The following is a 26,331-nucleotide window of genomic DNA, read 5'->3' on the forward strand; positions in this document are numbered from 1 at the left end:
TCTGTCTGGGGTCTGAGACACGTACCTCTCCCTGCTCCCCGCTCCCCCTGCGCCCCCGCACCCGGGCTGCTAGCCTAATGTGACCCAAGAACAGCCTGGGCATCCTCAGTGTCTAAGAAACTGAAATCCAGCCCCTAAGCCGCGGCCACATCAATGCCAGCCACTTGCAGGCAACTTGGAGATCTGCTGTACCTTGGAAAAATGTCCCTCATGAGAGCCAGGGCAAATCACTGCCTCCTCAGTCATTGTTCCCAAGGGCAAGGAGTTACCAGCCGGCCCTCCTGGTTTCTGGAAAGCTGCCGCCCAGAATTCCCAGAAGCGGGCAAGACTCCTGGTTCTGCCTCCTGAAATGCCCGGCGTGCCCCAAGCGCCAGGATGCGGCGGGTACTTCTGGCAGGGAAAGAACAGCAGGCAAAGCGGCCAGGGCTAATCTCAGGGCCCAGGGTCCGGGCGGGCAGAGAAGGGATGCCAGGAGTCGGGCCTTATCATGGGTGTGCACCGGGCAGGGTGCCCCGGTCTCCGTGGGACCCACCTCCTCCCCTCACCAACAGCCCTTTAGTCCAGGTAACTAACTCCCTCATAACGAACAGAGGATGACCCCGTTACCTGCTCTGCAGACCCCCATCCCATCAGCCGGACAAGCACAGAACCCCGACCCTTCTGGCTCACCCGGTCCCCAACCCAGTTCCCAGGACAGCTCCCCAAAGCCACCAAGTGCCAGGTTGCCCGAGATGAGGGAGGGGATGGATGCACAAAGTGCACTGGGGGAACAGACAGAGGGAACGCTTGGCAGCCTGACTCAAGAGTTGTCCTGGGTGGTCACCCCGATACAGATGAAGTCAGGCCAGACCAGACAGACTGACAGAGGAGGCGCTGGCAGTAGACCCAACCCAGAGAGGGTTCAGGGTGCCCCGGAGGATTAGACAAAGAAAAGTGATACGGGACGTTCACACGGTCAGACGGAGGGGGCTCCGCGGGTCAGACGGCAGCCATGCGACAGACACACAGAAGGGGTACTGGGCAGTTAAGCAGACAGATGGGAAGGCTCATGGGTTGGGCAATTAGAGAGGACGGAGCAATGGGACAGAGGGGGGAGGTTCGGGCCCTGAGGCAGGCAGTCGGATGGGGGAGTCCGGGCCGGGGCTTACCGACCAGGTGCCAGGCCTTGCGCGGGCCGAAGCGGGCGCAGCGGCCTGCGGCGCGGTCAGCCTCGAAGCCTACGAGGGGCGTGCACAGCCCGTCGGCCACCTGACCGAGCAGCAGCAGCAGGCCGGCGCCGCGCGAGCTGTAGGCACGCACCGAGTGCAGGTAGAGCAGCAGGTAGGTGAACCACATGGACGCGCAGAGGTCGTTGAGGAAGTGGCCCACGGCGTAGCTCAGCCGAGCGACCAGGGACAGCGGCCGCGGGGGCGCCCCCGCTCCGGCCGCCGGAGGCCCCGGGCCCATGGCGGCGCTCCGGGCTCGGCCCGTCCGTCCGACGCCGGCAAAGGGGCTCCCCGGCCCGGGCTGCCCGCGTCCCGCTCTTCCTGCTTCTCGACCCTCTTCCGCCCCGCCCACCCCGCCGACCGCTTTTGCGGCGACAAAGCCGGTGAACCCGAGACTAGCTCGGGCGGGGCGGGGAATCCCGGGAGCGGCGTCCGCGTCCGCCAGTCGGGGCCGCAGGCCAGGGACGGAAAGCCAATCATCACGAAGAGAGGCGTGGTCTCGGGGGTAGCCCGGCCTCAACGCCCGGCACCGACGCGGCTGCTGGGTCCTAGCGCCCGACGGTCTCACAGTGGTTTGCGGACCCCTCCTACGGAGGTGGAGGGCGACGCCAAGGGCACCCCTAATCACACCCCCGTCTCTAGGCCCACACCATCTCAGCCTGCCTGCAAATTTACGAGGCCTGCCTGCTGTAGGCCGGGGCAGACGCGGTGGGTTCGGGGCGTGGGTGGGTGGAAGAGAGGTCTGAGTCCGACCTCGCCTTTCTTGGGGCCCGGTGATTTCCCGACGCGGAGAAACCCAATCGGACGCAGAGAGGACGCATTAGTTCTAATTATTTAGTTATTAACGATAATAATGGGGATAATTAGAATTTTAACACCAGCTGGCATTTAATGAGCGCTGACTGTGCCGAGCGCCCCACGTGGATTTTCTCATCCCAGCAGAGTAGGAGGCGGGGCAAATCTCCGATTTCACAGGCGATAAACCCGCCCAGAGAGGGGACGCAGGTGCTCTGGGGCGCACAGTGAGTCAAGTGCATGCGACTCTGAGGCCTGTGCTCTGGACCCCTCCCCATCCTCCTTCCAACAGCCCTCCCACGACTGGGTCACCACGCAAGCAATTTCAAGTTCCTCCAAGCGTAGGGTGCAGCTCCCCCGGCCTCCGGGTCTCCACCAGCAGTGGTTTAAAACCTGCACTCTGGAGCCAGAGTCACGGGATCCAGACCCAGCCCCACCCCCTCCTAGCTCTTCCAGCTGGGACGAGTCCATTTCGTGGGGCCTCAGTCTCCCGAGCTCTAGAATGGGTATAATGTATGTTTAAAAAGATATAAGCGTTATCTTTTTTTTTTTTTTTTTTTTTTTGGCCTCACCGCGCGGCAGGTGGGATCTTAATTCCCTGATCAGGTATGGAACCCGCGCCCCCTGCAGCGGAAGCGAGGAGTCTTAACCACTGGACCAACAGAGAAGTCCTTTAAGCGTTCTCTCAATATTCTCAGCCAAAAAGGCTTTCCAGCACCCTCTCCTCCCACCTCGGTTATTACTCCGGGTTCCACAGTGTCCTGGGGTGCCGCCATCACAACCCTGACGCCTCCTCCTCTCCCCGCCCCAATTGTAACTGTCTCCCCCACTGGACCATGATCCCTGTGAAGGCAGGAACCGGGTCCGTCTTAGTCACTGCGTTGTCCCCAGCGATGCCTGGCACATAGTAGGAACTCAAGAAACATCTGTCAAACGATTGAATGGTGGACATACAGGCAGAGTCAGAAATGCAGACAGAAATTGGGAAACAGAGGGGAACCCACTTATAAACTTGAAGCCCAGGCAGCCCAAGGGGTGCCTGGCCCAGACGCCCACACGGACGCAGACCACCCACAATTCTTTCATGAAAAGGAGCCTGAAAAACTGGTGTGGATGGGGAATAGTGGCTCCAAGAGAGATAGCCTGGCAGGGGAAGAAAGGAGATAAGGGGTAGACCCAGATCTTTGATAAATGGATTAGGAGAGATAAGAACCACAAGTCTTTCCTTCCTGATGGGCATGCTCCCCTTTGATTTCTCCGAAGGAAATGGAAGACGACTTTTAAAATTACTAGACTAGGGACTCCCCTGGTAGTCCAGTGGCTGAGGCTCTGTGGAGTTCCCAGTGCAGGGAGCCCGGGTTCGATCCCTGGTCAGGGAACTAGATACCACATGCTGCAACTAAGTTCGCATGCTGCAACTAAAAAAAGATCCTGCATGCTGCAACTAAGACTCAGTGCAGCCAAATAAATAAGTATTAAAAAAAATACTAGGCTAAGCTTTTTATTTGCATTCCTCCTCTCCTTTCATCCCTCAGCACTTCACACCCATTTTTTAAGTCTTTACTGAACTTGTTACAATATTGCTTCTGTTCTTTTTTTTAATATATATAAACGTATTTATTTTGGGCTGCACTGGGTCTTTGTTGCTGCACGCAGGCTTTCTCTAGTTGCGGCGAGCGGGGGCTACTCTTCGTTGCAGTGCGCGGGCTTCTCCTTGCAGTGGCTTCTCTTGTTGTGGAGCACGGGCTCTGGGCGCGCGGACTTCAGTAGTTGCGGCACATGGGCTCAGTAGTTGCGGCTCGCAGGCTCTAGAGCACAGGCTCAGTAGTTGTGGCGCACGGGCTTAGTTGCTCCACGGCATGTGGGATCTTCCCGGACCAGGGCATGAACCTGTGTCCCCTGCATTGGCAGGTGGATGCTTAACCCCTGTGCCACCAGGGAAGTCCCCACACCCATTTTACAGATGAGAAAACTGAGGCTCAGACAGACGTCCCTTGCCAGAGGGCAGGCAGGTAACAAGAAGCGGATTCAAGTTTCCAACTGAGCTCCCTGTGACTTCCAATATCTTTGAGTTATTTATTCACTGGCAGGAGAGAGCCCACCTGGAGGGAAAGGTGGCTCAGTTTTCCCTCTTATCCGCCTCCTGTGTGGGTCAGGAACACAAGACATGATCCCCGCAGCCCCTTGGGGCAGATGCAGCAGGGGAACGAGGGGACGTTTGGCAGAAGCACCAGCACATCTCTGATCTCTGGGTCCTTGTGCTGGTAGAGTCAGCTAGTATTTCCTGGCCCTGACTCTGTGGGGAAGGCAGGAACAGAGATGATTCTGACCCTGGGGGAGCCAGGGAGCTGCCTCCCGAGCATCATCATTCATTCATTCATGAACTCATTCATGAACTCATTCATTCAGTGGATCTGGTCTCAGGCTGAGCAATGCTGGACCCCCAAAGCTTCTGAAGTCCCTGGTCTTAAGGTGGGGGGGGGGGCCGAGCCACACCCTCCGAGCCCCCCGTGGTCAGTGCTGGGGCTGGAAGGATCAAACCAAAAAGGGTGATTGAGTGACAGAGGAAAAGTTGGGACGTTACCCCCAGGTCACTGAAGCCACAGTAGAGGTTTTAGAAGCGGGGAGGGTCAGATAAAAAGCCTGTGGGGGTGAGGGTGAGGGCGCTTTACTCCAAAGCAGGCCTCAGCTGCATGGCTGGGACACCAGTGGAGGGCATACATGACCCGAATAAGAGGCGGGGGCAGACTTGCTGGGAAAATCAGAGAAGGCCATTGCCTAGGGGAAGGAATGACAGGCAGGAGAGATAAATGCCCAGCCCTCAGCGAAGGACAGAAGGACAGACAGGCTTGTGGTCAGGAGAGATCTGGACATCCTTTGATGCCCCCAGAGCATCCCCAGCCCCCTCAGACGCGCCAGACCCGCATCTCCCCTCCTCCCAGCTGGAGATCAGATGTCCCGGTGGCCGCTGTCTAGCCTCAGGAGAGGTGCTTGTTTTGATCTTCTTCTGACCCAGGTCAAAATGGGGGGTGGGGGGGCACTCGGAGAGGGAGGGTTCGGACAGAGGCTCAGAAGAAATTTCCTTAGATCCCTGGATGGCTGTGCAGAGCCCACAGCCAAGACCAAACCCAGGCAGTTTCATGCAAGCCACCGGGCCTCAGTTTCCCTTTCTGTGAAATGGAGGTGAGAGTAGCAACTCTGAATAGAGTTCTTGGGAGGCCTTAGGGAGATCAGACAGGTAAAGAACTTCTTGGGCCCTAGAACAGGGTTTCCCAAGCTGGCCAGTATTGACCAGTTGGCACTGGATTGTTCTCTGTGGTGAAGGATGGCCTGGGCATTGCAGCATCTCTGGTCCCCACCCACCGGTCTCTAGACATCGGGCGGGGGCAGGGGAGGGGGCGAATTGCCCCCAGGTGGGAACCACTGCAGTAGAAAATTCTCTGTAACAGGGGCTTCAGTCTCCGTGGACAAGACTAGCCAGTCCCTGAGGGCTGGGCATTTATCTCTCCTTCCTGTCACCATCCCTACCCCTAGGCAGGGCCCTCTCTGATCTTTCTGAGCACTGTGCCATGAGTTAAACTCATTATATCCTTCCAACGACCTCATAAAGGCAGACATGGTTATTATCCTACTTCACAGAGGGAGCAAACTGAGGTGCAGAGAGTTTTGATAAATAGCCCAAGTCACACAGCTGGGGCTCAGCGCCACCTCCCTGAGCTCCTGAGGGTCCAGCAGCAGTGGGGGTGCCCCCTCCTCAGAGGTCTGAGACCCCTGTCTCCACACCCCTTCGTTCCAGCAGCTGATACCTCTGTGTTTCCCTTTTGCCTTCTCGGCCCTTCAATGCCAATGAAAGCCATCCCCTGTATTAAATTCACTCTGTACAAAAGCCTGAACAGGGCTGGGATATCCTGGGAGCACCGACAACACCCTGATCCTTCCTGGCGGGGAGAAAAGTTGAACCACCCTATGTTGGCAAATAAGCATTAAAAACATAAACGGGGGGGCTTCCCTGGTGGCGCAGTGGTTGAGAGTCCTCCTGCCGTGCAGGGCATACGGGTTCGTGTCCCGGTCCGGGAAGATCCCACGTGCCGCGGAGCGGCTGGGCCCGTGAGCCATGGCCGCTGCGCCTGCGCGTCCAGAGCGGCTGGGCCCGTGAGCCGTGGCCGCTGCGCCTGCGCGTCCGGAGCCTGTGCTCCGCAACGGGAGAGGCCCGCGTACAGGAAAACAAAACAAAACAAAACAAAACATAAACGGGGGACTTCCCTGGCGGTCCAGTGGTTAAGACTCCGTGCTCCCAATTCAGGAGGCACAGGGTCGACCCCTGGTCCTGGTCGGGGAACTAAGGTCCCACATGAGCACGGCGTGGCCAAAAAATAAAAATAAGCGGGAGGCACCACACCCCAGTAATTTCATGTCTTCCTACCTACCCTGGAAAAGCCAACCAGGGGCCTCAGACAGCAGGTTGGGAACGTTTGAAGCAGGGGCTGCAATACAGTCATATGGAGAAGGACCAGAACCTGCGTCAGCCAAGGCTCGTTAAGCAGGCGGTGATGCGGTCCTGCTGTGGAATGTTACCCAGCGCCAGCGGGAACGAGGTACTGCTCTGGACCTCACATATAAAACTACTGGGAGAAAGGCTATGGACTCACAGTTTGCAGGGGATGTTCACAGCATGATGGCCATGTGATCCCAGAAAGCAAGGTGTGAGCTCACATTCCTTATAGGAATACATTCACACTCGTGTGTGTGTGTGCGTGTATGTGCACGCGTGCACGCCTGCACGTGTCGTTTTTGTTTTAATTAATTTATTTATTTGGCTGTGCAGGGTCTTAGTTGTGGCACACGGGATCTTCGTTGCCACACACGGGATCTTTGGTTGGGGCGGGTGGGATCTAGTTCCCTGACCAGGGATCGAACCCGGGCCCCCTGCATTGCCAGCGTGGAGTCTTAACCACTGGACCGCCAGGGAAGTCCTGCGCGTGTTGTGTTTTGCACTGTGTCCCCCCAACATGCCTAGGTGAAAGTCCTAACCCCCAGGACCTCAGAACGTGACCTTATTTGGAGATAGAGTCACTGCAGATGTAATGATGAGTCACAGCTGAAGCAGAGCAGGCCCTAGTACAGCATGACCAGTGACCTTAGCAAAAGGGGAAATTTGGACACAGACACATACGCACGGGGAACGTCATGTGCGCGTGTAGGCAGAGATGCCGTGATGCTTCTACAAGTCAAGGAACGCGGCAGATTGCCAGGGAGCCCCGGAAGCTGGGAGAGCACACAGAGCATGGGGCAGACTCACGGCCTCAAAAGGAACCAGTCCCGGGCTTCCCTGGTGGCGCAGTGGTTGAGAGTCCGCCTGCCGATGCAGGGGACACGGGTTCGTGCCCCGGTCCGGGAGGATCCCACATGCCGCGGAGCAACTAAGCCCGTGAGCCATGGCCGCTGAGCCTGCGCGTCCGGAGCCTGTGCTCCGCAACGGGAGAGGCCACAACAGTGAGAGGCCCGCATACCGCAAAAAAAAAAAAAAAAAAAAAAAAGGAACCAGTCCTGACCAAGCCCTTGATCTTGGACTTCCGGCCCCCAGAACTGTAGCCCTAGGAGACTCATAGAGTGCGTGCATGTGTGTGTGTGTGTGTCTAGGAGAAGTTTTGCTAACAAGTGTAACAAGCTAAAAATGGAGAGCATGGTGGAGGTATGGTGGCCTTCATACACTAATTTTGTACAGATGAAATGAATTTGCACGTTATTTGCATAATAAAATTAATTTTGTAAACAGAGACATTTAAGCCATCCTTAACATATCTCATATTTCTAGGACCACAAATCAAGATACTCTTCCTGGGCTTCCCTGGTGGCGCAGTGGTTGAGAGTCTGCCTGCCGATGCAGGGGATACGGGTTCGCGGCCCGGTCCGGGAGGATCCCGCATGCTGTGGAGCGGCTGGGCCCGTGAGCCATGGCCGCTGGGCCTGTGCGTCCGGAGCCTGTGCTTCGCAACGGGAGAGGCCATAACAGTGAGAGGCCCGCGTACCACAAAAAAAAAAAAAAAAAAAAAAAAGATACTCTTCCTGATTTCATACTATAAATATTTCCAAATGGAGCACAGAAATGAATGCAAAGAAACTAGCATGAAATTATATGACATTAGACAGCTAGAGTTCCTGGTTTTACTGAGAGCTAGGACTTGAGAGAACTTTGTTGCTAAGAAAAACCTATTTATAATTTGGGGGCAAAAGGATCTGCTTTTAGGTAAACATATGAAGGATGTAAAGTCAAACAGCAGAAATGCTACTTCTTACATGTTGTTTGTTGGGGGATGGTGTGTGTCTGGACTGCATGCATTGGACTGAATGCAATGCAGCTTGGACTCAAGACACTTTTGTTTTTTCTAGAAAATACCCTCACAGCAAGGAATTTGTCTTGATGCCAAAGACTCCAAACTTCTTTCAAAATCAACCTCAATAGGGACTTCCCTGGTGGTGCAGTGGTTAAGAATCCGCCTGTCAATGCTAGGGGACACTGGTTCGAGCCCTGGTTCGGGAAGATCTCACATGCCGCAGAGCAACTAAGCCCGCGAGCCACAGCTACTGAGCCCGCGAGCCACAGCTACTGAGCCCGCGTGCCACAACTACTGAAGAGAAGCCACCGCAATGAGAAGACCGCACACTGCAACGAAGAGTAGCCCCTGCTCGCCGCAACCAGAGAAAGCCCGTGCAGCAACAGCCCCAATGCAGCAAAAAATAAATAAAATAAATTTTTAAAAATCAACCTCAATAAATTGGAATGTTGGGATTCACATATACACTACTATTTATAAAACAGATAACTAATAAGAACCTACTATATAGCACAGGGAACTCTACTCCATCCTCTGTAATGGCCTATATGGGGAAAGAATCTAAAAAGAGTGCCTATATGTATATGTATAACAGATTCACTTTGCTGTACACCTGAAACGAATACAACATTGTAAATCAACTCTACTCCAATAAAAATTTAAAAAATCAACCTCAAAACCTTTCATTTATTTCTGATACACAGGAAGACCCCTGAATTCCTTGTGTGGTACCTGAATTCTCACCTAGATATTGATAGTTCATAACCCAGCAGAGAGGCAAGTGAGAGTGGGAAGTGCCATATCGGTTAAAACAACAGAGCAGGGTGTGCAATCTGGGTCTGTCAAGATTCCGGGGAACTGCTCATCTTCCTCAGCCCTGGGCTGGCTCTTCGAAATACAGGTTCATTGCGATTTAATTCACACACCAGATAATGCACCCATTTAAAGTGTACAGTTGCGTGGGTTTTAGTATATTTAAAGAGTTATGCAACCATCACCAGTCTAATTTTGGAACATTTTGAGCAGCCCAAAAGAAACCCCGTGGCCATTAGCAATTACTCTCCATTGCCCCTCCCCACTGATTCTCTAGCCCCAGGCAACCACTAACCCACTTCCTGTCTCTCTGGCGTTGCTGGTTCTGGACAATTCACATAAACGGAATCATACTCTGAGTGGGCTTTTATGATGGCATCTTTCATTGAGCCTAATGTTTTCAAGGCCTATCCTTGTTGTAGCATGAATCAGCAATTTATTCCTTTTTATGGCCAATGATATTCTATTGGATGGATGGACCACGGCATTTATCTGTTCATCAACTGATAGACATTTGGGTTGTTTCCGCTTTTAAAAAAAAGTTTTTGTTTTTTTTTTTTGGTATGCAGGCCTCTCACTGTTGTGGCCTCTCCTGTTGCGGAACACAGGCTCCGGACGCCCAGGCTCAGCGGCCATGGCTCATGGGCCCAGCCGCTCCGCGGCATGTGGGATCTTCCCGGACCGGGGCACGAACCCGTGTTCCCTGCATCGGCAGGCGGACTCTCAACCACTGCACCACCAGGGAAGCCCTAAAAATTTTTTAAAAAATTTTATTTAATTGGTTGTGCTGGGTCTTGGTTGCGGTAGGCATGCTCCTTAGTTGCGGCTCACCTGCTCCTTAGTTGTGGCATGCATGTGGGATCTAGTTCCCTGACCAGGGATTGAACCCTGGCCCCCGGCATGGGGAGCACAGGATCTTAACCACTGCGCCACCAGGGAAGTCCCTGTTTCCACTTTTGCACTAGTGTGACTCTTGCTGCTGTGAACATTGATGTACAAGTGTCTTTGTGGACGTATGTTTTAAATTCTCTTGGGTATATCCCTAGGAGTGCAATGGATGGATCACATGGTAACTCCATGGTTTGTTTTTTTACCCTTTTGAGGAACTGCCAGACTGTTTGCCAAAGCTGCTGCACCTGCCTGCTAGAAATTTACATGATTCATTTATTTGTTTATTCAACATATATGTATGGAGAGCGCTTGTGGGCACTGTTCTGGGTGCTGGGAATATAGCAATGAGCAAACAGGCAGCTCACAGGGAGCAAACGAACATATGGGGAAAAGATAAGACAAGGTGGGGTACAAGCCTGGGAAAGTCTCACTGAAAAGGGGGCCATCTAATCTGGGGGAAGGGCACTCCAGGTGGAAGAAAGAGCGAGTGCAAAGGCCCAGAGGTGGGAATGAATGAAATGTAAGTATCTGAAGAACATCGAGGTAGCCAGTGCGGAGTGAGGAGGAAAGTGCAGGGAGGTGAGAACCGGAAGGTGATGTCGGCAGATTGTTTAGGTTCTAATGGGCCATCATGAGCACCCAGTAACCACAACTAGCATCCTGGGGTCAGAGGCAACCCCAGTCCAGGCTGTAAGAAGACCAGGCTGCTGCCTGGGGGTCCCCAAGATCCCAGGGCAGAGTCTCCTGGTCCTCCATCTTCACGAGGCCCTTGCAATTTTCCTGTCCACACCACCTTTTCCTAAATGCTTCCAGCCCAGCTCCCCGTTTCATCCTCGCAGCATCCCAGCCTTCTGGTCCTGAACACCGTGCAAAATCCCCATTGCACAGGAGATAAAGCAGAGGCCCCTTCACAGGAAGGAGAGTAGCCCCTCCATCCAAAGGCCCCCGGCTCAGAGCAAGGCGGGGCACGGCGGGGGCGTCGGGGGCTACAAGTCCTGTCAACGAACGGGAAATTTCCCCGCCAGGTTTGCTAAGAACAGGTCCCCACCTTGCCGTGCGGTAAGGGGCTGCTCCGAAAGACCTTAATCCCTCCCCTAGCAACCTACCGCCGTCCCAGGGCAACTAGGGCGGGGCTCAACTGGGAGTCTCAGGTCCCCGGATCCTGCAGGGGCGGGGAGTCTCGCCTACAGAGGAGGAGGAGGAGTCCGCGCCGCGCCTACTGGCCCTTTAAGAGGCTCCGCCTTGCGATGCTTCAAAACATCCTGATTGGTCCCGAGAGCCGCCGAGCGCAGCCGAACTTGACGCACCCGCCCGCAGCGTTCCCTATTACCTCCCACGCGGCTCAGCGGCCGTCCAAGCCAATCAGCAACGGGCGCGCCGACCCTCATCTGCATGGTCACGCCCCAGGGGAAGGGCATACCCAATCCGACAGCTCGCCGAACCGTCATTAGCATGCCGGGGGCGGGCCCGGGCGGGGCGGACGGCAGGGGTGGGAGGCAGGGGCGGGCTCGGGGCGGTTGGTTGGAGCGTCGTAGCAGCCGAGAGGTCCGGGAAAGTTTCTTTGGAGGTGAAAACAGCCGCGGAACTCGGGGCCCTGCGAGGGGGCGGGGGCGCGGGGGTCCAGGGGCCGGAGCGGGGCCCTTCCCGGGCCGGAGGGGTGCGGACCCGGGCCTCCTGGGGGGGGCGATTGCCCAACAAAGGATCCTTGGGGCGCCCGCCCTCGAGGGCCTCCCCGCCCCCGGTTCCGGCCCCCCCAGGCGCCCCGGACCCGGCTTTCCGGGGCTCCCCAGCCCGGCCCCGCCGTGACCGGCTTGGGCGGCCCTCACTCGGCCACGCATCTACGTTCCAGGTGCGGCCGGGAGTGGCCATGTCCCACGGTCCCAAGCAGCCCGGCGCGGCCGCCGCGTGAGTGCGACATCCCCTCCCCCCAGCCCACTCGGAGCTGCAGCCTAGCCCCCACCTCGTCCCGTTGGAGCTCCTCGACCCCCGCCCCCCAGGCTCTTGACTTCCCCGACTTGGGGCAGGCCCTCCCCCTTGGGCCCCCACGGGCTTCTCCCCCAAACCTCCAGGCTCCAGTCCCTTTCAGGGGTCCCCTACTAGCCTCCCCTAGTGCTCTTGCCCGAACCCCGGATCCTGACCTCCTCTGATCCCTGCCTCCAGAACTCAGGCCCCTAGCTGCCAGCGCTAGCGTCGTGGGGGCGTGGGTGGCCCTGGCGTCCCGTGGCTATAGTCTCTCCCACGCCCCCTGTGGCCCCCCCCTAGTGCTTCTGCCTCAACCCCCGGATCCTGACCCTCTCAGAGCCCTCCACTGAGGGAGGACTCAGGTCCCTCGCTGCCAACTCCGCCGTCGGTGTTGGGGAGTGGGGGTGACCCTGGCTTCCTACGGCTCCAGGCCGGCGAGCGGCAAGGCTCCAGGACAGCATGGGGGCTTCGTGGTGGCTGTCAAGCAAGAGCGTGGCGAGGGCCCGAGGGCCGGAGAGAAGGGGTCCCACGAGGAGGAGGTGAGAGTCCCTGCACTGTGGTGGCGGCGACCCTTAGTCTTGAAGCTCCGCCCCGAACTCAATTTGAATTCGCTGTGGCTCCGCCCACAGTCCAGATTTCCCTCCAGATGCTGAGGCCCCGCCCCGTGCCAGATACCACGCCCCAAGAGCTCCACTGCCACTCTAAGTCCAGGCCCCGCCCACTGCCCAGGGATCGAAGCCAGTAGGAAGCCACGGCCACAACGAGGCCACGCCCACAACACAAGCCAGCCCCATCCCTGGGCTGATCCTCTGTCCCCAGTACTTCTCGGATCCCTTCACCCCTGGCCAGGGGTCCCTTAACCCCACTCTCCCAACCCTGAACCCTGACCAGGCCATACTTCCAGGCCTTCTGGCTCCTACCTCGTGGTTAGGCCCCGCCCAAGTCTTTCAGGGCCCCGCCCCTTCCCCTCTGGGCCCAGCCCCAGCCCTCCAGGCCCCTCCCAACGGCGCGGCTGGGTTCTGCAGCCGGTGAAGAAGCGCGGCTGGCCCAAAGGCAAGAAGCGGAAGAAAATCCTGCCGAATGGGCCCAAGGCACCTGTCACCGGCTACGTGCGCTTCCTGAACGAGCGGCGCGAGCAGATCCGGACGCGCCACCCGGACCTGCCCTTTCCTGAGATCACCAAGATGCTGGGCGCCGAGTGGAGCAAGCTGCAACCGGCGGAGAAGCAGGTGGGGATGGCTCAGGACAACTGACCTTCCCTCACCCACTCAAATACCCACCTGCAGCCACTTACCCCAAAGGAACAGGTGTGGAGGGGCCTTCGTTCCCCCTGGACTCCAGGACCTGGAGAGTTGACCACCCATTAGCTGTCTCCGGCTTGTTGAAGGGAGGGGAGAGTAGCAGCAGGCTGGAATAGACATAAAACTTCATAAACAACGTTAGACTAGAAGTAGGGGTGGGGACTGGATTTCTGTTAGAAACTTTACGGTTTTTAAGTTCTGGTAATTAATTTTAAAATTGCAAAAACATCAAGGAAACGTTAGCGCCAGCTTGCACCCTCTACCCTGGGATTTCAACAAGCAAAGTGCGTTCGGGAGGGCAGTCCAGCCTGGAGGTGGGAGCCTGCAGACATTCAGACACCAGGGAGTGGTTTATAAAGGCTGGAACTGGGGTGAGGTCGGTGAGGTCAGGTTGTTGGGAGGTGGCCTGAGCAGCAGCCTGAAGGGTGGGGTTTTGTCTGGAGGGCAGCAGGGCGCTGTTGGAAGGTGCAGCACAGTGAGCTGAGTGATGGAGATGGGGTCTTGGCCTGCGAGGGCTACTCTGCCCCTGGGCTGGGCCAAGTCTTCTCATGCTGCCCCCGCCAGCGGTACCTGGACGAGGCGGAGCGGGAGAAGCAGCAGTACATGAAGGAGCTGAGGGCATACCAGCAGTCGGAAGCCTACAAGATGTGCACAGAGAAGATCCAGGAAAAGAAGATCAAGAAAGGTGCGAAGGGCCCCAGCCCCCAGGCAGCTGAGTGCCTGCTCTGAGATAGGTGACACAGGCAGACCAACCTACCCCCTCCAAAGGGCTCTCACGGTCCCGTGGGAATGAGACACACATAACCTGACAGTTGTGAGTGAATAGGGCTGGTCAGCGCTGAGATTGGGCACACACACATGCGGGGGCGGGGGGAGGGGGCCAGGTGGGGATCTTGACCCAAGATGAGTAGGGCTGACTAGGGGAGGGGAATGATGGTGTTCCAGGCAGGGGGAACAGCACGTGCAGAGCAAAGCGTGGGGTCCGAGGAGACCTGGGAGGCTCACCCTGCCCTCCTCCCTCCCCCACCAGAGGACTCCAGCTCCGGGCTCATGAATACCCTTTTGAATGGACACAAGGTAAGCTTCCCTCCTCCAAGGAGGACACCTGGGCAAGAAGGGTCTGGGGGTATTTAGAGCTCTGGGTGAGTGAGGACCATCGCTCCTGGGATGAAGTGAGCGCCCGGTGCAGATGTGTGCAAGCAGAGGCGGGACAGCCACACAACGGGGAGGCTGTAAAATGGACTCTGACCCAGGTGGCCTGAGGAGACCCTCCCAAGCTTAGGGGATGTCCCAGAGGGGGTGTGGCTGCCCTCCCACCCCCTCCCAAAAATATTGCCACCTTGTCCTGTCGTCCCAGGGTGGAGACTGTGACGGCTTCTCCACTTTCGACGTCCCCATCTTCACGGAAGAGTTCTTGGACCAAAACAAAGGTGAGCGCTGACCACAGGTTCTTGGAGCAAGTATTGGGCCCAGAGGGCGCCAAGGGGGTAGGCAGTGGGTGCCTTCCTCTCCTGCCCCCGTAGACCAGAGAGCTGAGGTGTGGGGCTGGAGGCAGAGCAGTGACGGAAGGCGTGGCGTGGGGCACAGCTAGGGGCAAAGCGCGGCTGAGGGAAGGCCGGGAAGCGCCAGGATCTGACCCGGCTCCCCGCCTACAGCGCGGGAGGCGGAGCTGCGGCGCCTGCGGAAGATGAACGTGGCCTTCGAGGAGCAGAACGCGGTGCTGCAGAGGCACACGCAGAGCATGAGCAGCGCGCGCGAGCGCCTGGAGCAGGAGCTGGCGCTGGAGGAGCGGCGGACACTGGCGTTGCAGCAGCAGCTCCACGCGGTGCGCCAGGCGCTCACCGCCAGCTTCGCCTCGCTGCCGGTGCCGGGTGCGGAGGTCCCGCCCCCAACCACCCTAGCCCCGCCCCTCCCACCCCGCGAGTCTCGCCCCGCTAACTCCACCCTCGACTACCTCGGGCTCCGCCCAGGCTACAGCGAATCCCGCCCCCTCTGGCCCGGCTCCGCGAGCCCTACCCCTACCCCCTCACCAGTCTCTTCACAAACCCTTACCTCCCTCTCCCCTCCGCCGCGCCCCTGCGGACCCCGCTCCCGGTTACCCGAGCCCTTCCCGCTCCGCTGCCGGACCCTGCTGCGCCAGCCCCGCCCACGCTGGCCCTCGCGCCCCGCCCCTGACCTCTCCCCTCATGCCAATCTTCCGCGTTCTTAATTCAGCTGACCTGAGCCAACTTCCCCTCCCCCACTAGCCCCTGCATCCCTCCCCATCACGACCCCGCCCTCTCCAACATCCATTGTCTGACCCATGCCACAGCTGATCTTGATTTCCCCGGGTCCAGACACCCTGACCGCGCCCGCCCGGCCCCACTGAAGTGCGCCCCTGACCCCCTCCCCAGGACCCCGCGCTTACAGGTCCCCACCCTCTGACCTCTGCTTCGGTGGAGACCCCACTGCGGTGACTCCTCCGCTGGGCTCGGCTGACGGGTCCCCCCCCTCCACCAGGCACAGGAGAGACGCCCACGCTCAGCACCTTGGATTTCTACATGGCGCGGCTGCACGGCGCCATCGAGCGAGACCCCGCACAGCACGAGAAGCTCATCGTCCGCATCAAGGAGATCCTGGCCCAAGTTGCCAGGTGTGTGCCTGGGCAGGTCTGCCCCCCAGGCCTATTCAGCCCAGCTGGGGCTGCCTTGCGTAGGGGCTGCCTCAGGCTAGACCTTCGCTGGCGGGACCCGGCGAAATAGACTAGCTTTAGGCCTCCAGCGGGGTTCCTGGAGTCCGGGCGCTGCACAGTGGGATCTGGCTGCCGGCTGTTTTTCGGAGGCCACAGCCCATGCGGGATCTACTAGGTGGGGCTGGTTTGATGCAGGTGGCTAATGGCCTAGCCCCTGGGGGCGCTTATTCGGCCTGGCACTCTATAATGATTCTGGGGAATCGTCCAGAACCCCCTTGGCCCAGGGGACCTGAGCTTCCCCAAAGCTTCGGGGTGGGTTTTTCTGGGTGTCTCCCAGCTGCCCAGGAGAGGTGGGATCAACTCCAGGCCCCCCACCGTGGCATCTGAAGGAGCAGAGGGGGATGGCCTCTAGGGTACCCAGGAAGGGGGGGGGGCTGAGAGATGATGGGGGTCCCCCCTCACAGATCTCCTCCCTTCTGTCACAGTGAGCATCTATGAGGATGTCTGCTGCCCCATGATCCAGAGAAGACCAAGCCAAGCAGGGTCATGGCCCCTCCCCTGCCCCCACCCCATGGAGGAGGGGTGCGGGTCCATCCTTTGGGGCCAGGCCCAATCCTGCACCTTGGGGGCTCCAGCCCCCCTAAAATTAAATTTCTACAGCATCCCTCTAGCTTTCAGTCTCCCCAGTGCCCCAACCCAGAAAAATCACCCACCACGCACAGCACACATAGAACCCCATGGCCCCAGGGCACAGCGAGGCCTGCTCGACCCACAGGCCACATCACACTACGCAGAGGTGGGAACACCACGCGTGGACAGCGTGACCCGGGACAGGAGGAGACCCGCAGCCGCTCACGCGCCCGGTGTGGGGAGAGTTACACACCCTACAGCGGTTCTCCAGGACCAGTCCCTGGACACAGGGCAGAGAAAACCCACACCTGACACACTGGGACTCCTGCCTGGCAGGTGTCACCCTAAGTGCCCGCACGGCCAGGCACGCCGCAGGGACACACTCTCACACTCCGGGCGGGGCCCTCTACCGTCGCCCTCACATTCCTGCACCCCAGAACAGGGGGCTGGTACTGACCACCCCACCCTCATCCAGCTGAGGGACCCCCGTGGAGGGGGCCCCTTTGCCACTGCTCAATTGGACTTTTTAAATAAAAATGGAATTTGAATTTCAAGCTTGCAGAGTGTGTGTCTTTTGGAGGGAAAGAGGCCAGGACCCTCTGTTGGGGTCCTAAGCCTACTCTCGCCAGCCCCTGGCAACCAGGAATCCACTTTGGGGTTTTTTTTTTGCCACAGCACGTGGCATGTGGGATCTTAGTTCCCCGAACAGGGGTGGAACCCGTGCCCCCTGCTTTGGAAGCCCGGAGCCTTAACCACTAGACCACTAGGGAAGTCCCACGAATCCACTTTCTGTCTCTGGATCTACCTGTTCTGGACATTTCATATAAATGGCATCACATGATGCGTGTCCTTTTGTGTCTGGAGTCTTTCCCTGAGCGTCGTGTTCTCAAAGCTCATCCACATTGTAGTATGTGTCAGTGCTTCACTCCTTTTTCTGGCTGGATAATATTCCATTGTGTGGATGGGCCACGTTTTGTTCATCCAGCATCTGTTGATGGCCATTTGGGTTGTTCCTACCTTTCGGTTGTTGTGAATCGCGCTGCCGAGAACATGCAGGTACAGATTTCTGTTTGAACGACTGCCCTCACTTCTGGGTAGATCCTGAGAAGCAGACTTGCTGGGTCAGATGGCAATTCTACGCTTAACTTATTGGGGAACCCTCTCAGAGACTTCAGCCTTTAATGGAATGTTTGGGGCAGCTTAAAAATTCTGGGGAGTAATTTGACAAGCACTGATGTTACCGGTTGAATTTTGTCCCCTCCAAAGAAAATCTTGAAGCCCTAACCCCCAGAACCTCAAAATGTGGCCGTATTTGGCAATAGGGTCACTGCAGATATGATTAGTTAAGATGAGGTCATCTTGGAGTGGGGCAGCCTCTAATCCAACATGACTGATGTCCTTATAAGAAGATAAAGATTTGTACACAGACGCAGAGGAGACAGCCATGTGACAAGAGAGGCAGACACAAGCAAAGCACGCCTCCAAGGAATGCCAAGGATGACCAGACACCAACAGAAGCCAGGAGGGGCAGGAAGGGTGCCACCCAGGGTGTCAGAGGAGCTTGGTCTTGCTGATTTCTAGCCTCCAGAACTGTGAGAGAGTAAATTTCTGTCGTTCATAAGCCAGCCAGTTGGTGGTATACTTTGTTACACTTGTCCCAGGAGACTCGAAAAACGATACTGTCACACACCCACCTCCAAGTGTGTGCTCCCTCATCTCACCCCCTCCCTGGCTCCGTACCCTCATCCCAAATTCGGAGTTTACCATTCCTGGGCAGGTCTTTACCTACTTTTAGCACAAAAGGATGTCTTCCCACAGAGTACCATTCTGATGGATTTTTTGGGGGGGTCGTTTTCTAAAGGTTCGAAAGTAGACGACTTTGTGGTCTAGTTTAATCACAAAGTTGCACAACTTAATCCCAGAACATTTTCATCACCCCCAAAACAAACCCCCCCTCCCGTTAGCCATCACTCCCCGCCCTCCCTTCCCCCAGCCCCAGGCAACCACGAATCTTACTTTCTGTCTCCATGGATTTGCGTGTTCTGGACACTTCATCTAAACGGCCTCACACGCTATGTGGCCTTTGTAATCTGGCTTCTTTCAATGAGCATCATGTTTCCAAGGTTCATCTGTGCTATAGTGTGTATCCCATTTTGCACGTTTTTAAAATTTACACAAATTTTCTTACATCGTCCAAAGCCTTCTGCAACTTGCCTGTTTTCATCAACGCTTTGTTTCTGAGATTCATCTAAGGCGAAAGGCCTCTCTTTGGAGCTGCTATATGGCATTCCACTGCTGTTTATTGAGCCAACCAACGTTCCTCTTGGTGATGCTGTGTTCCCAGGGGATTCTGAGAGATGCCTCCTGGTGCCCAGAACCTCCTTCTTTATCTGTAACCCAGTGTGCCCACTGTGTGCCAGGATACAGCAGGGGACAAAAGAGACCAGAACTCCTGCCCTCCTGGAGCTGACATTAGAGTTGAAGAGACAGAGGAAACACAAGATGAATACATAAACTATCTGCTACGTCAGGTCACGCTCAGTGCTAGGGAGGAAAAAAGCCAGAAAGAGAGATTGGGAGGTGGTGATAGGGGGTGACAGCTGAGCCAAGAGCTGAAGGAGGTGAGGGAGTGAACCACTTGGAGATCTGGGAGAAGATGTTCCAAGTGTAGGGGCACAGCCTGTGCAAAGGCCCTGGGGCAGGATTGTGCCTGGTGTGTTGAATGAACAGCAAGGAGGCCCGTGTGGCCGGAGCAGAGTGAGTGAGGGGGAGAGAGGGAGGCTGGGAGGGCAGGGAGGGGACGGGGCAGGTCGTGCAGGGCCTTGTACGCAGAGGGGAGGACTTGAGTTTTTACCCCGAGGGAGGTGGGAGCCCTGGAGGGCTGTGGGCAGAGGATGGACACGATGTGGCTCAGTTTATACCAGGGTAAGCGTCCTCCCCACCTCCTATGGTTGTCGCAAGGATTACACGAGTGCGCACAGCAGAGAGCAAGCGCCCGGGCACCGGCAGCTGCCCCATCCTTATTTGTGATCCTTATTTTTCCCGCTCCCCGGAGAGCTCACAGCTGGCCCTGGCAAGGCCGGCACACCTGGGGCCCGGCCCCCCGCCCCCACGCCCCCCCCACGCCCCCGCACTCCGCGGTGTCGCCTTCCCGGGAGTTTCGGGTTCCCGGATCCCCTTACCCGGGCGGCTCGCCTGTCGCTCCTTGGGCCGGGGGAGGGGAGGCTGCAGGAAGCGTCGGATCCGGCGGCTGTGGCCGTGGCCCCGGTGGCCGACCTCCTCCTGCCATGGAGACCACAGCGGCCCGCGAGGCCCGGGGGGCCGAGGCCCCACGCCTGCCCGCGCCCCCGCCCTCGCCCGCCGAGGCCCCGGCTGCGTCCCCCACCCCGGCCGCGCCCCGAGCCCGCCCGCGCCTCGTCTTCCGCACGCAGCTGGCTCACGGCAGCCCCACCGGCAAGATCGAGGGCTTCACCAACGTCCGCGAGCTTTACGCCAAGATCGCCGAGGCCTTCGGGATCGCGCCCACCGAGGTGAGGCCCCCCGGACCCCCAGCACCCGAGGCCCACCGGCTGACCGGGGGTAGGGGTGGACCCTGGACGCCGGGACTGGGGCCCCAGAACGCCCATCTTCGGATGGAAGGGACCCGATCTCCGGATCTCAGAGACGCACCTCTCAGATCCTGGGGTGCCCATACCCGGTGGACCCCCTGCGCAAAACATGAGCACGTCTTAGGGTTAATGGATGCCTAGTTCGTCCAGGAAAACACTGGGCTGACCCAGCTAGGAGTGGACCCCAGCTCTCAGGGAAGCGCCTATGTCTCCTGGGCGCGGCTGCGGGGCTGTGTTTCCAGGCAGACCCCTTTCAGGTGAGAAGTCAGAGGCCGCCGGGGGCTCAGGGGCTGGGTTGTAGGTGCGCCTCGCAGCCCCGAGGGGGCGCCAGCAGATTTAGAACAGTTTTAAAAGATCGGGGGTGACAGAGCACCGAAGGGTTAAAAGGGGAAGTCTGGGGGGTGGGAGAGGGGGCGTCCTCCTGTCCGAAGTCTCCTTCTCACCCTGTTCCCCATTCTGGGGGTCCCAGTCTCCTCGCCTCCCACCCCATTCTGAGAGGATCCCATACTCTGCCATTACACGTGACTGCGATCCTGGTAGGGGGTGACTGGGGTCAGTTTCGTGCCTCTTTGCGCCTCGGTTTCCCTATCAGGCCCCTGAGCCCAACCCCCGGTTGTTCTGCGCAGACGGTGGGGGAATGAGGTCTGTCGTTAATTTTGGGCTCCCCCTCCCCTCGGGACAGATCTTATTCTGCACCCTAAACAGCCACAAAGTGGACATGCAGAAACTCCTGGGCGGCCAGATAGGGTTGGAGGACTTTATCTTTGCCCACGTGCGCGGCGAGACCAAAGAGGTGGAGGTCACTAAGACCGAGGACGCCCTGGGACTGACCATCACTGACAACGGGGCTGGCTATGCCTTCATCAAGGTGCCCGTGGGGGCGGGTGGCTTCCCGGGTGGCCCTCTCTGCCCCTCTCTGGTGTGAGCAGGACCCGAGAGGGGCCGTTGGGGTGGCCCTGTGAGTGACTCTGGGTCCCTGCAGAGGATCAAGGAAGGCAGCATCATCAACCGGATCGAAGCAGTGTGCGTGGGCGACAGCATTGAGGCCATCAACGACCACTCGATCGTTGGCTGCCGCCACTACGAGGTGGCCAAGATGCTCCGGGAGCTGCCCAAGTCACAGCCTTTCACCCTGCGCCTGGTTCAGCCCAAGAGAGCCTTCGGTGAGGGCCACCTGGGGCCCAGGGGGCAGGCTGGTGGGGGGTGGCGGGGCAGCTCTTCAAGAAATTAGTCCTCTTGGATGCATGGGGCAGCAAAGGGTGGGGGGATGGGACAGGATGGAAGTTTCTAGATGCCTCTGGTGACAGGACAGGGAGCTTCTGGCACTGTATGAGGCAAAGGAGGGTCACTGCTAGATTGTTATAGAGTTGGTCTGGGCATGGGGGTCAGGGGAGGCTTGGGAAGATTGGGAAAGGATGAGGAGGTATCTGGATCTATTTTGTAGCTGGTCTGGGAGCTTTTAAAGTACTGCTGAGGCTCTGGCGAGTTCTTGAGAGTGACTCTGAAAGGGACCTCTAGAATGGAGCTTTTCAAAGAGGAGTCTGTGACTGGTCCATGGATGAGATAAGGAGGTCCCTGTCCAAGAAGGATTCTTAACCTCAGCACTATTGACATTTGGGGCTGGATGATTGTTGTGGGGCGGTCTTGGACACTGTCAGGTTCGACCTAACAGGTGCCAGCGTCTCCCCTGAGTTATAACAATCAAAAGCGTCTCTAGGTATTGTCAATGTCACCGGCGGGGGTGGAGGCAAAATCACACTCCTCCCACCCCGCCCCTCCGTGCCAGCTGGGTTGAGAACCTTGATCTAGAATGTAGATCACCTTGTTTAGTTCAGCAGACAATTGTTTTCCATAGGTAGACTTTCTCAAGGAAGGAAGAAGGATGCTAATTTCCATTCTGGCACAGCCTTCTTATCTTCTCATGGTCTGGCCCTTTGAGTCGCCCTGTCCCTGAACAAGAGGTTCTAAAGGGGCCCTGGCCCATCTGGAGGGAGGTCCCAGGACAGTGTGACAGGATGGGGTCCTAGATCTGCCCTGGAGCAGGACAGTGAACTCCGAGAACCGTGAGCAGGTTAGGAAGAGCCAATTCTAGAGCAAGGAGCTTTACTAGATTGACCCTCTGGGCACAAGGAGAATCTTAAGCAGTCTCTTCTAGAGAGAGTCATTTTGAGAGGAGGAGGGAAATTTGAGGGAAGAAAGGATTCTCAAGCATCGTCCCTGAGGATTCACCCATGGACAGAAGGAAGACTTTGAAGGGTAGGAAGGTTCTAGAAAGGTTCTAGAAGGTTCTCTCAGCTGGTGGCTTCTGAGTGTATAGGAAGATATGGATCTGCCCGGAACACATGCACCTCCCCCACTCTGTCCCCTCCAGATATGATCGGCCAGAGGAGCCGGAGCAGCAAATGCCCCACAGAGGCAAAAGTCAGCAGTGGGAGGGAGACCCTGCGGCTTCGGTCTGGGGGGGCCGCCACCGTGGAGGAAGTGGTGAGTAGAGGGGAGAAGGGTGGACATCAGGGTCTCTTGCACCTAGAGTTCTATCGCTGGCTCAGCATGACCTTGGGTAAGACCCTCTCCTTTGCCCAGCCTCGGTTTCCCTACCTGCAAAGTGGGCCCTTGTCAGTCAGGGCAATAATGGTGGGACCAGAAGCATTGACTCATGGGTGGTCCCAGTATGCTGTCACCTAAGGGGTGGGGGACTGGGGAGGGGGCGGGGCCAGAGGGATCCCAGGCTTCTGACCCTCTGCTTTGCTCCCTACGACCCCAGCCCAGTGAATTTGAGGAGGAGGCATCTCGGAGGGTCGATGACCTGCTGGAGAGCTACATGGGCATTCGGGACCCAGAGCTGGGTAAGGGGCCAGGGTAAGCTGGGTGGACCCTGGGGGGAGGACAGCCCATGGGGAGGAGGCAAGGGTCCCAGGGGAAGCTGGCGTCCCCCCAGGGAGCGCCCTCACCTACTTCCCCTTGGCTCGGCCTGCAGCGTCCACCATGGTGGAGACATCCAAGAAGACAGTGAGTGTCCAGGAGTTTGCACGCCATTTAGACTCCGTTTTGGGCGAGTTCGCCTTCCCGGACGAGTTTGTGGTGGAGGTGTGGGCCGCCATCGGCGAGGCCAGGGAGGCCTGTGGCTAGTCTGCCCCGGGGCTGAGCGCAGCCCCAGCCCGGAGCCCAGCCCCCTGCCCCAGCCCTCCCGGCCAGTTTCCCAAGCCCAGCCCTGCTCTGGAGTCCAGAAGCCCAGATCTGAGACCCAGCCCTGCTCTAGAACCCAGCCCAGCTCAGAGACCAAGCCCAGATCTGAGACTGGTATCACCTCTAGAACCTACACCAGTTTTGAGACTGAGCCCAGCCCTGAGACTCGGCCATGCTCTAGAACCCAGCCCAGCTCGGAGACCAAGCCCAGATCTGAGACTGGTATCACCTCTAGAACCCACACCAGTTTTGAGACTGAGCCCAGCCCTGAGACTCGGCCATGCTCTAGAACCCAGCCCAGCTCAGAGACCAAGTCCAGATCTGAGACCAAATTCACCTCTAGAACCCATACCAGTTTTGAGACCAAGCGCAGCCCTGAGCCCCAGCCCAGCTCAGAGACCAAGCCCAGATCTGAGACCCAGCCCTGCTCTAGAACCCAGCTCAGCTCGGAGACCAAGCTCCCCTCTAGAGCCAAGGCCAGCTCTGAGACCAAGTTCACCTCTAGAGCCCATACCAGTTTTGAGACCAAGCCCAGCTCTGAGACCAAGCCCTGCTCTGCAACCCAGGCCAGCTCTGAGGCCCAGTTCATCACTAGAACTCAACCCAGTTCTGAGATGCAAGCCAGCTCCAGAACCCAGCTCTCCTCTACAACCCAGGACAGCTCTGAGGCTAAGCTGAGCTCTGATATAAAGTCAAGTTTGGGAACGCAGACAAGTTTTAAGAGCCACCCCGGCTCTGAAATCAATCCTAATTCTGAAAGCCAGGCCAGCTTTATGACCCAACCCTCTCTTAAAACTCAACCCAACTCTGGAACGCAAGACAGCTCCATGACCCAGCTGTACCTGGACACCTGGTCTAGCTCAGAAACACCAGTTAGTTCTGGAACCCAGGTGAGACTCAAGAAGCAGCCCAGTTCCGGAAGCCACATCAGCTCAGGATTCAAAGACAGTTCCCAAACCCAACCCTATTCTCATGCCCAGACCAGCTCAGGAACACAGATGCATGCCGCAGAGCAATCCAGGTCCAGACCCCACCCCCATACTAGGGCCCAGTCCAGCTCCAATGATGAGTCCAGCTCAGAGACTGAGCCCAGCTCTATACCCCAGACTAGTGCAACAAGCAGGCCTGTCTCCAAAATTCAGACAAGCTCTGGACCCCCATCCATCTCTGGGGCAAGGCCCACCTCCAGAACTCCACTTGATGCCAAGCCCCGCCCTCACTGCAGAACACAGAGCAGCTCTAGAATGTCATCCAGCTCTGGGACCCAGACAGACTTCAAGGCTTGGCCTATTTCCAGAGTTCAGTCCAGCTCAGGCACGCCACCCAGCTCTAGAACTCAGCTCAGTTCTACAGCACAGGCTGGCTCTGAAATCCCATCCAGCTCTAAAACACAGTCAATTGCTGAGACCCACCTGAGTTCCAGAATCCAGCTAAAGTCTGGTCCTTGGACCCAGACCAATGCAGCAACAGACTTAAGCTCCACAGCTCTGTCGAGCTCTGAGAGCAGGCCCAGCTCCAGGACCCAGCCCTGCCTGGGAGCTCAAAAAACCTCTGGGACCCAGCTCATCTCAGAAACCCTGCCAAGCTCTAGAAACCAACTCCAGACAACACCCCCAGGCAGCTCTGGTATTGAGCCGGACTCTGGGAGACAGACCAGCTCTGGAACTCAGCTCATCTCTAGAGCCCAGCCCAGCTCTGGGACCCAGACCAGTTCAAGAATACAGCCCAGCTCTGGAACCCAATCCAGCTCCAGAACGCAGACCAGTTCTGGAACCCAGCTCACCTCTGAGACCCAGCCCAGTGCAACAATGCAGCCGCTCTCTGGAGTCCACCTCATTTCTGGAACCCAAACCAGCTCCAGAACCCAGGCCAGTTCTGGAACCCAACCGAGCTCCAGAACGCAGACCAGTTCTGGAACCCAGCTCTACTCTGAGACCCAGCCCAGCTCTGGGACCCAGACCAGTGCAAGAGTTCAACCCAGCTCTGGAGCCCAGCTCAGCTCCAGAACCCAGTTCAGCTCTGGAACTCAGTTCAGATCTGAGACTCACCACAGCTCTGAAACCCAGACCAGTTCAAGAACCCAGCCCAGCTCTGGAATCCACCTTAGTTCCAGAGCCGAATCTGTTTCTGAAACCCAATCCAGTTCCAGAAGCCAGACCAGCTCAAGAATACAGCTCAGCTCTAGAAATGGGCTCCGCCCACAGACCCCTGGCCTTGACCCCAGAACCCAGCCTGATCCCACTCCCCCAGCCCGGCCTCAACACCCAGGCCCACCACCCAGAGCCCCAACTCCAGGTCTCAGGAGGGTCTCTCACCCTCAGCCCCATGATCAGGTTCAAGGAGCCCAGGCCGATACTGGCCCAGGCCGAAGCCTATCCATTTCTGCCCTGGTCCCACGGCCGTGGTCTCCCTCTGCCCCGCAGAAACCAGCCCTTCCCCCCAAGCCCCAGCTGAGACCCCAGAAGTCCACTCCACCCACCAAATCTGTCATCCCTAGTTCTGCCACCAGGGCGGCCCTCCCGCATTCCCAGTCCCCTGAACCCTCAGCTCAGGGGCCTGCCCCCTCCCCCATGCTCAGGGAGCCAGGGCCGGCTCCGCAGGCGTCAGAGACCCTCCCCTAACATGGGGGGCTATAGCTTGGGTGACATACTTGTGGCCCCCATCCCCTCTCCTGCCCCTCCCAGCCTGGGTCCCCCAGAAGCAGCAGGTGACCTCATTCCCCCAGAGGCGGGGTGGGGGGGTGAGGGAGGGTGGACACAGGGGCTTTGGTTTCACCTGGGCCTGGCTCTGGGAGCTGTAAGCAGATCCCAGGTCTGTGGAGGGGAGGTGGGGTGGGGGTGGGGGAAGTTGGGGCAGGAGGCGGTTTCCTCCTCATGTACCTCGAGGGCTCGTGGGGAATAAAGGCACCTCCCACCCCTGCAGCCCGTTGTGTCG

At 57.8% G+C, this 26,331-nt stretch overlaps 3 protein-coding genes across 11 annotated transcripts in view; 2 read left to right on the forward strand and 1 right to left on the reverse strand.

Moving 5' to 3' along the window:
- MFSD12 (major facilitator superfamily domain containing 12) overlaps window positions 1-15,200 on the reverse strand; it is a 30,399-nt gene extending 15,199 nt beyond the window's left edge. For 6 of the 8 annotated variants that reach the window (XM_059060037.2, XM_059060039.2, XM_067033151.1 and 3 more), the window contains exon 1: window positions 1,149-1,534. In XM_059060037.2, the coding sequence (XP_058916020.2) occupies window positions 1,149-1,446 (298 nt within the window). In that variant the 5' untranslated portion in view covers window positions 1,447-1,534. Of the gene's footprint in view, window positions 1-1,148; window positions 1,535-13,295; window positions 13,410-14,641 lie in introns of those variants that run through there. The other 2 variants (XM_067033152.1, XM_067033153.1) reach the window with 1 other exon arrangement.
- On the forward strand, window positions 11,519-17,157 carry HMG20B (high mobility group 20B). The gene is made up of 10 exons (XM_059061798.2): window positions 11,519-11,606; window positions 11,889-11,944; window positions 12,432-12,540; window positions 13,027-13,230; window positions 13,867-13,987; window positions 14,333-14,379; window positions 14,660-14,732; window positions 14,958-15,173; window positions 15,802-15,934; window positions 16,459-17,157. Exons 2-10 carry the CDS (start codon window positions 11,907-11,909, stop codon window positions 16,469-16,471), a joined length of 954 nt encoding a protein of 317 aa, XP_058917781.1. The 5' UTR covers window positions 11,519-11,606; window positions 11,889-11,906; the 3' UTR covers window positions 16,472-17,157.
- A 2,644-nt stretch (window positions 17,158-19,801) lies between these two features.
- On the forward strand, window positions 19,802-26,317 carry GIPC3 (GIPC PDZ domain containing family member 3). Of its 2 annotated transcripts, none has more exons than XM_059061841.2 (6): window positions 19,802-20,133; window positions 20,894-21,079; window positions 21,194-21,374; window positions 22,583-22,695; window positions 22,976-23,070; window positions 23,189-26,311. In XM_059061841.2, exons 1-6 carry the CDS (start codon window positions 19,891-19,893, stop codon window positions 26,016-26,018), a joined length of 3,648 nt encoding a protein of 1,215 aa, XP_058917824.1. In that variant the 5' UTR covers window positions 19,802-19,890; the 3' UTR covers window positions 26,019-26,311. The 2 variants fall into 2 exon arrangements, with proteins under 2 accessions (XP_058917824.1, XP_058917825.1); XM_059061842.2 differs by having other exon boundaries at window positions 19,826-20,133; window positions 22,976-23,057; window positions 23,189-26,317.
- Window positions 26,318-26,331: the final 14 nt, after the last annotated feature.

This window comes from Kogia breviceps, chromosome 4 (assembly GCF_026419965.1).
Source record: "Kogia breviceps isolate mKogBre1 chromosome 4, mKogBre1 haplotype 1, whole genome shotgun sequence".
Lineage (NCBI taxonomy): Eukaryota > Metazoa > Chordata > Mammalia > Artiodactyla > Physeteridae > Kogia > Kogia breviceps.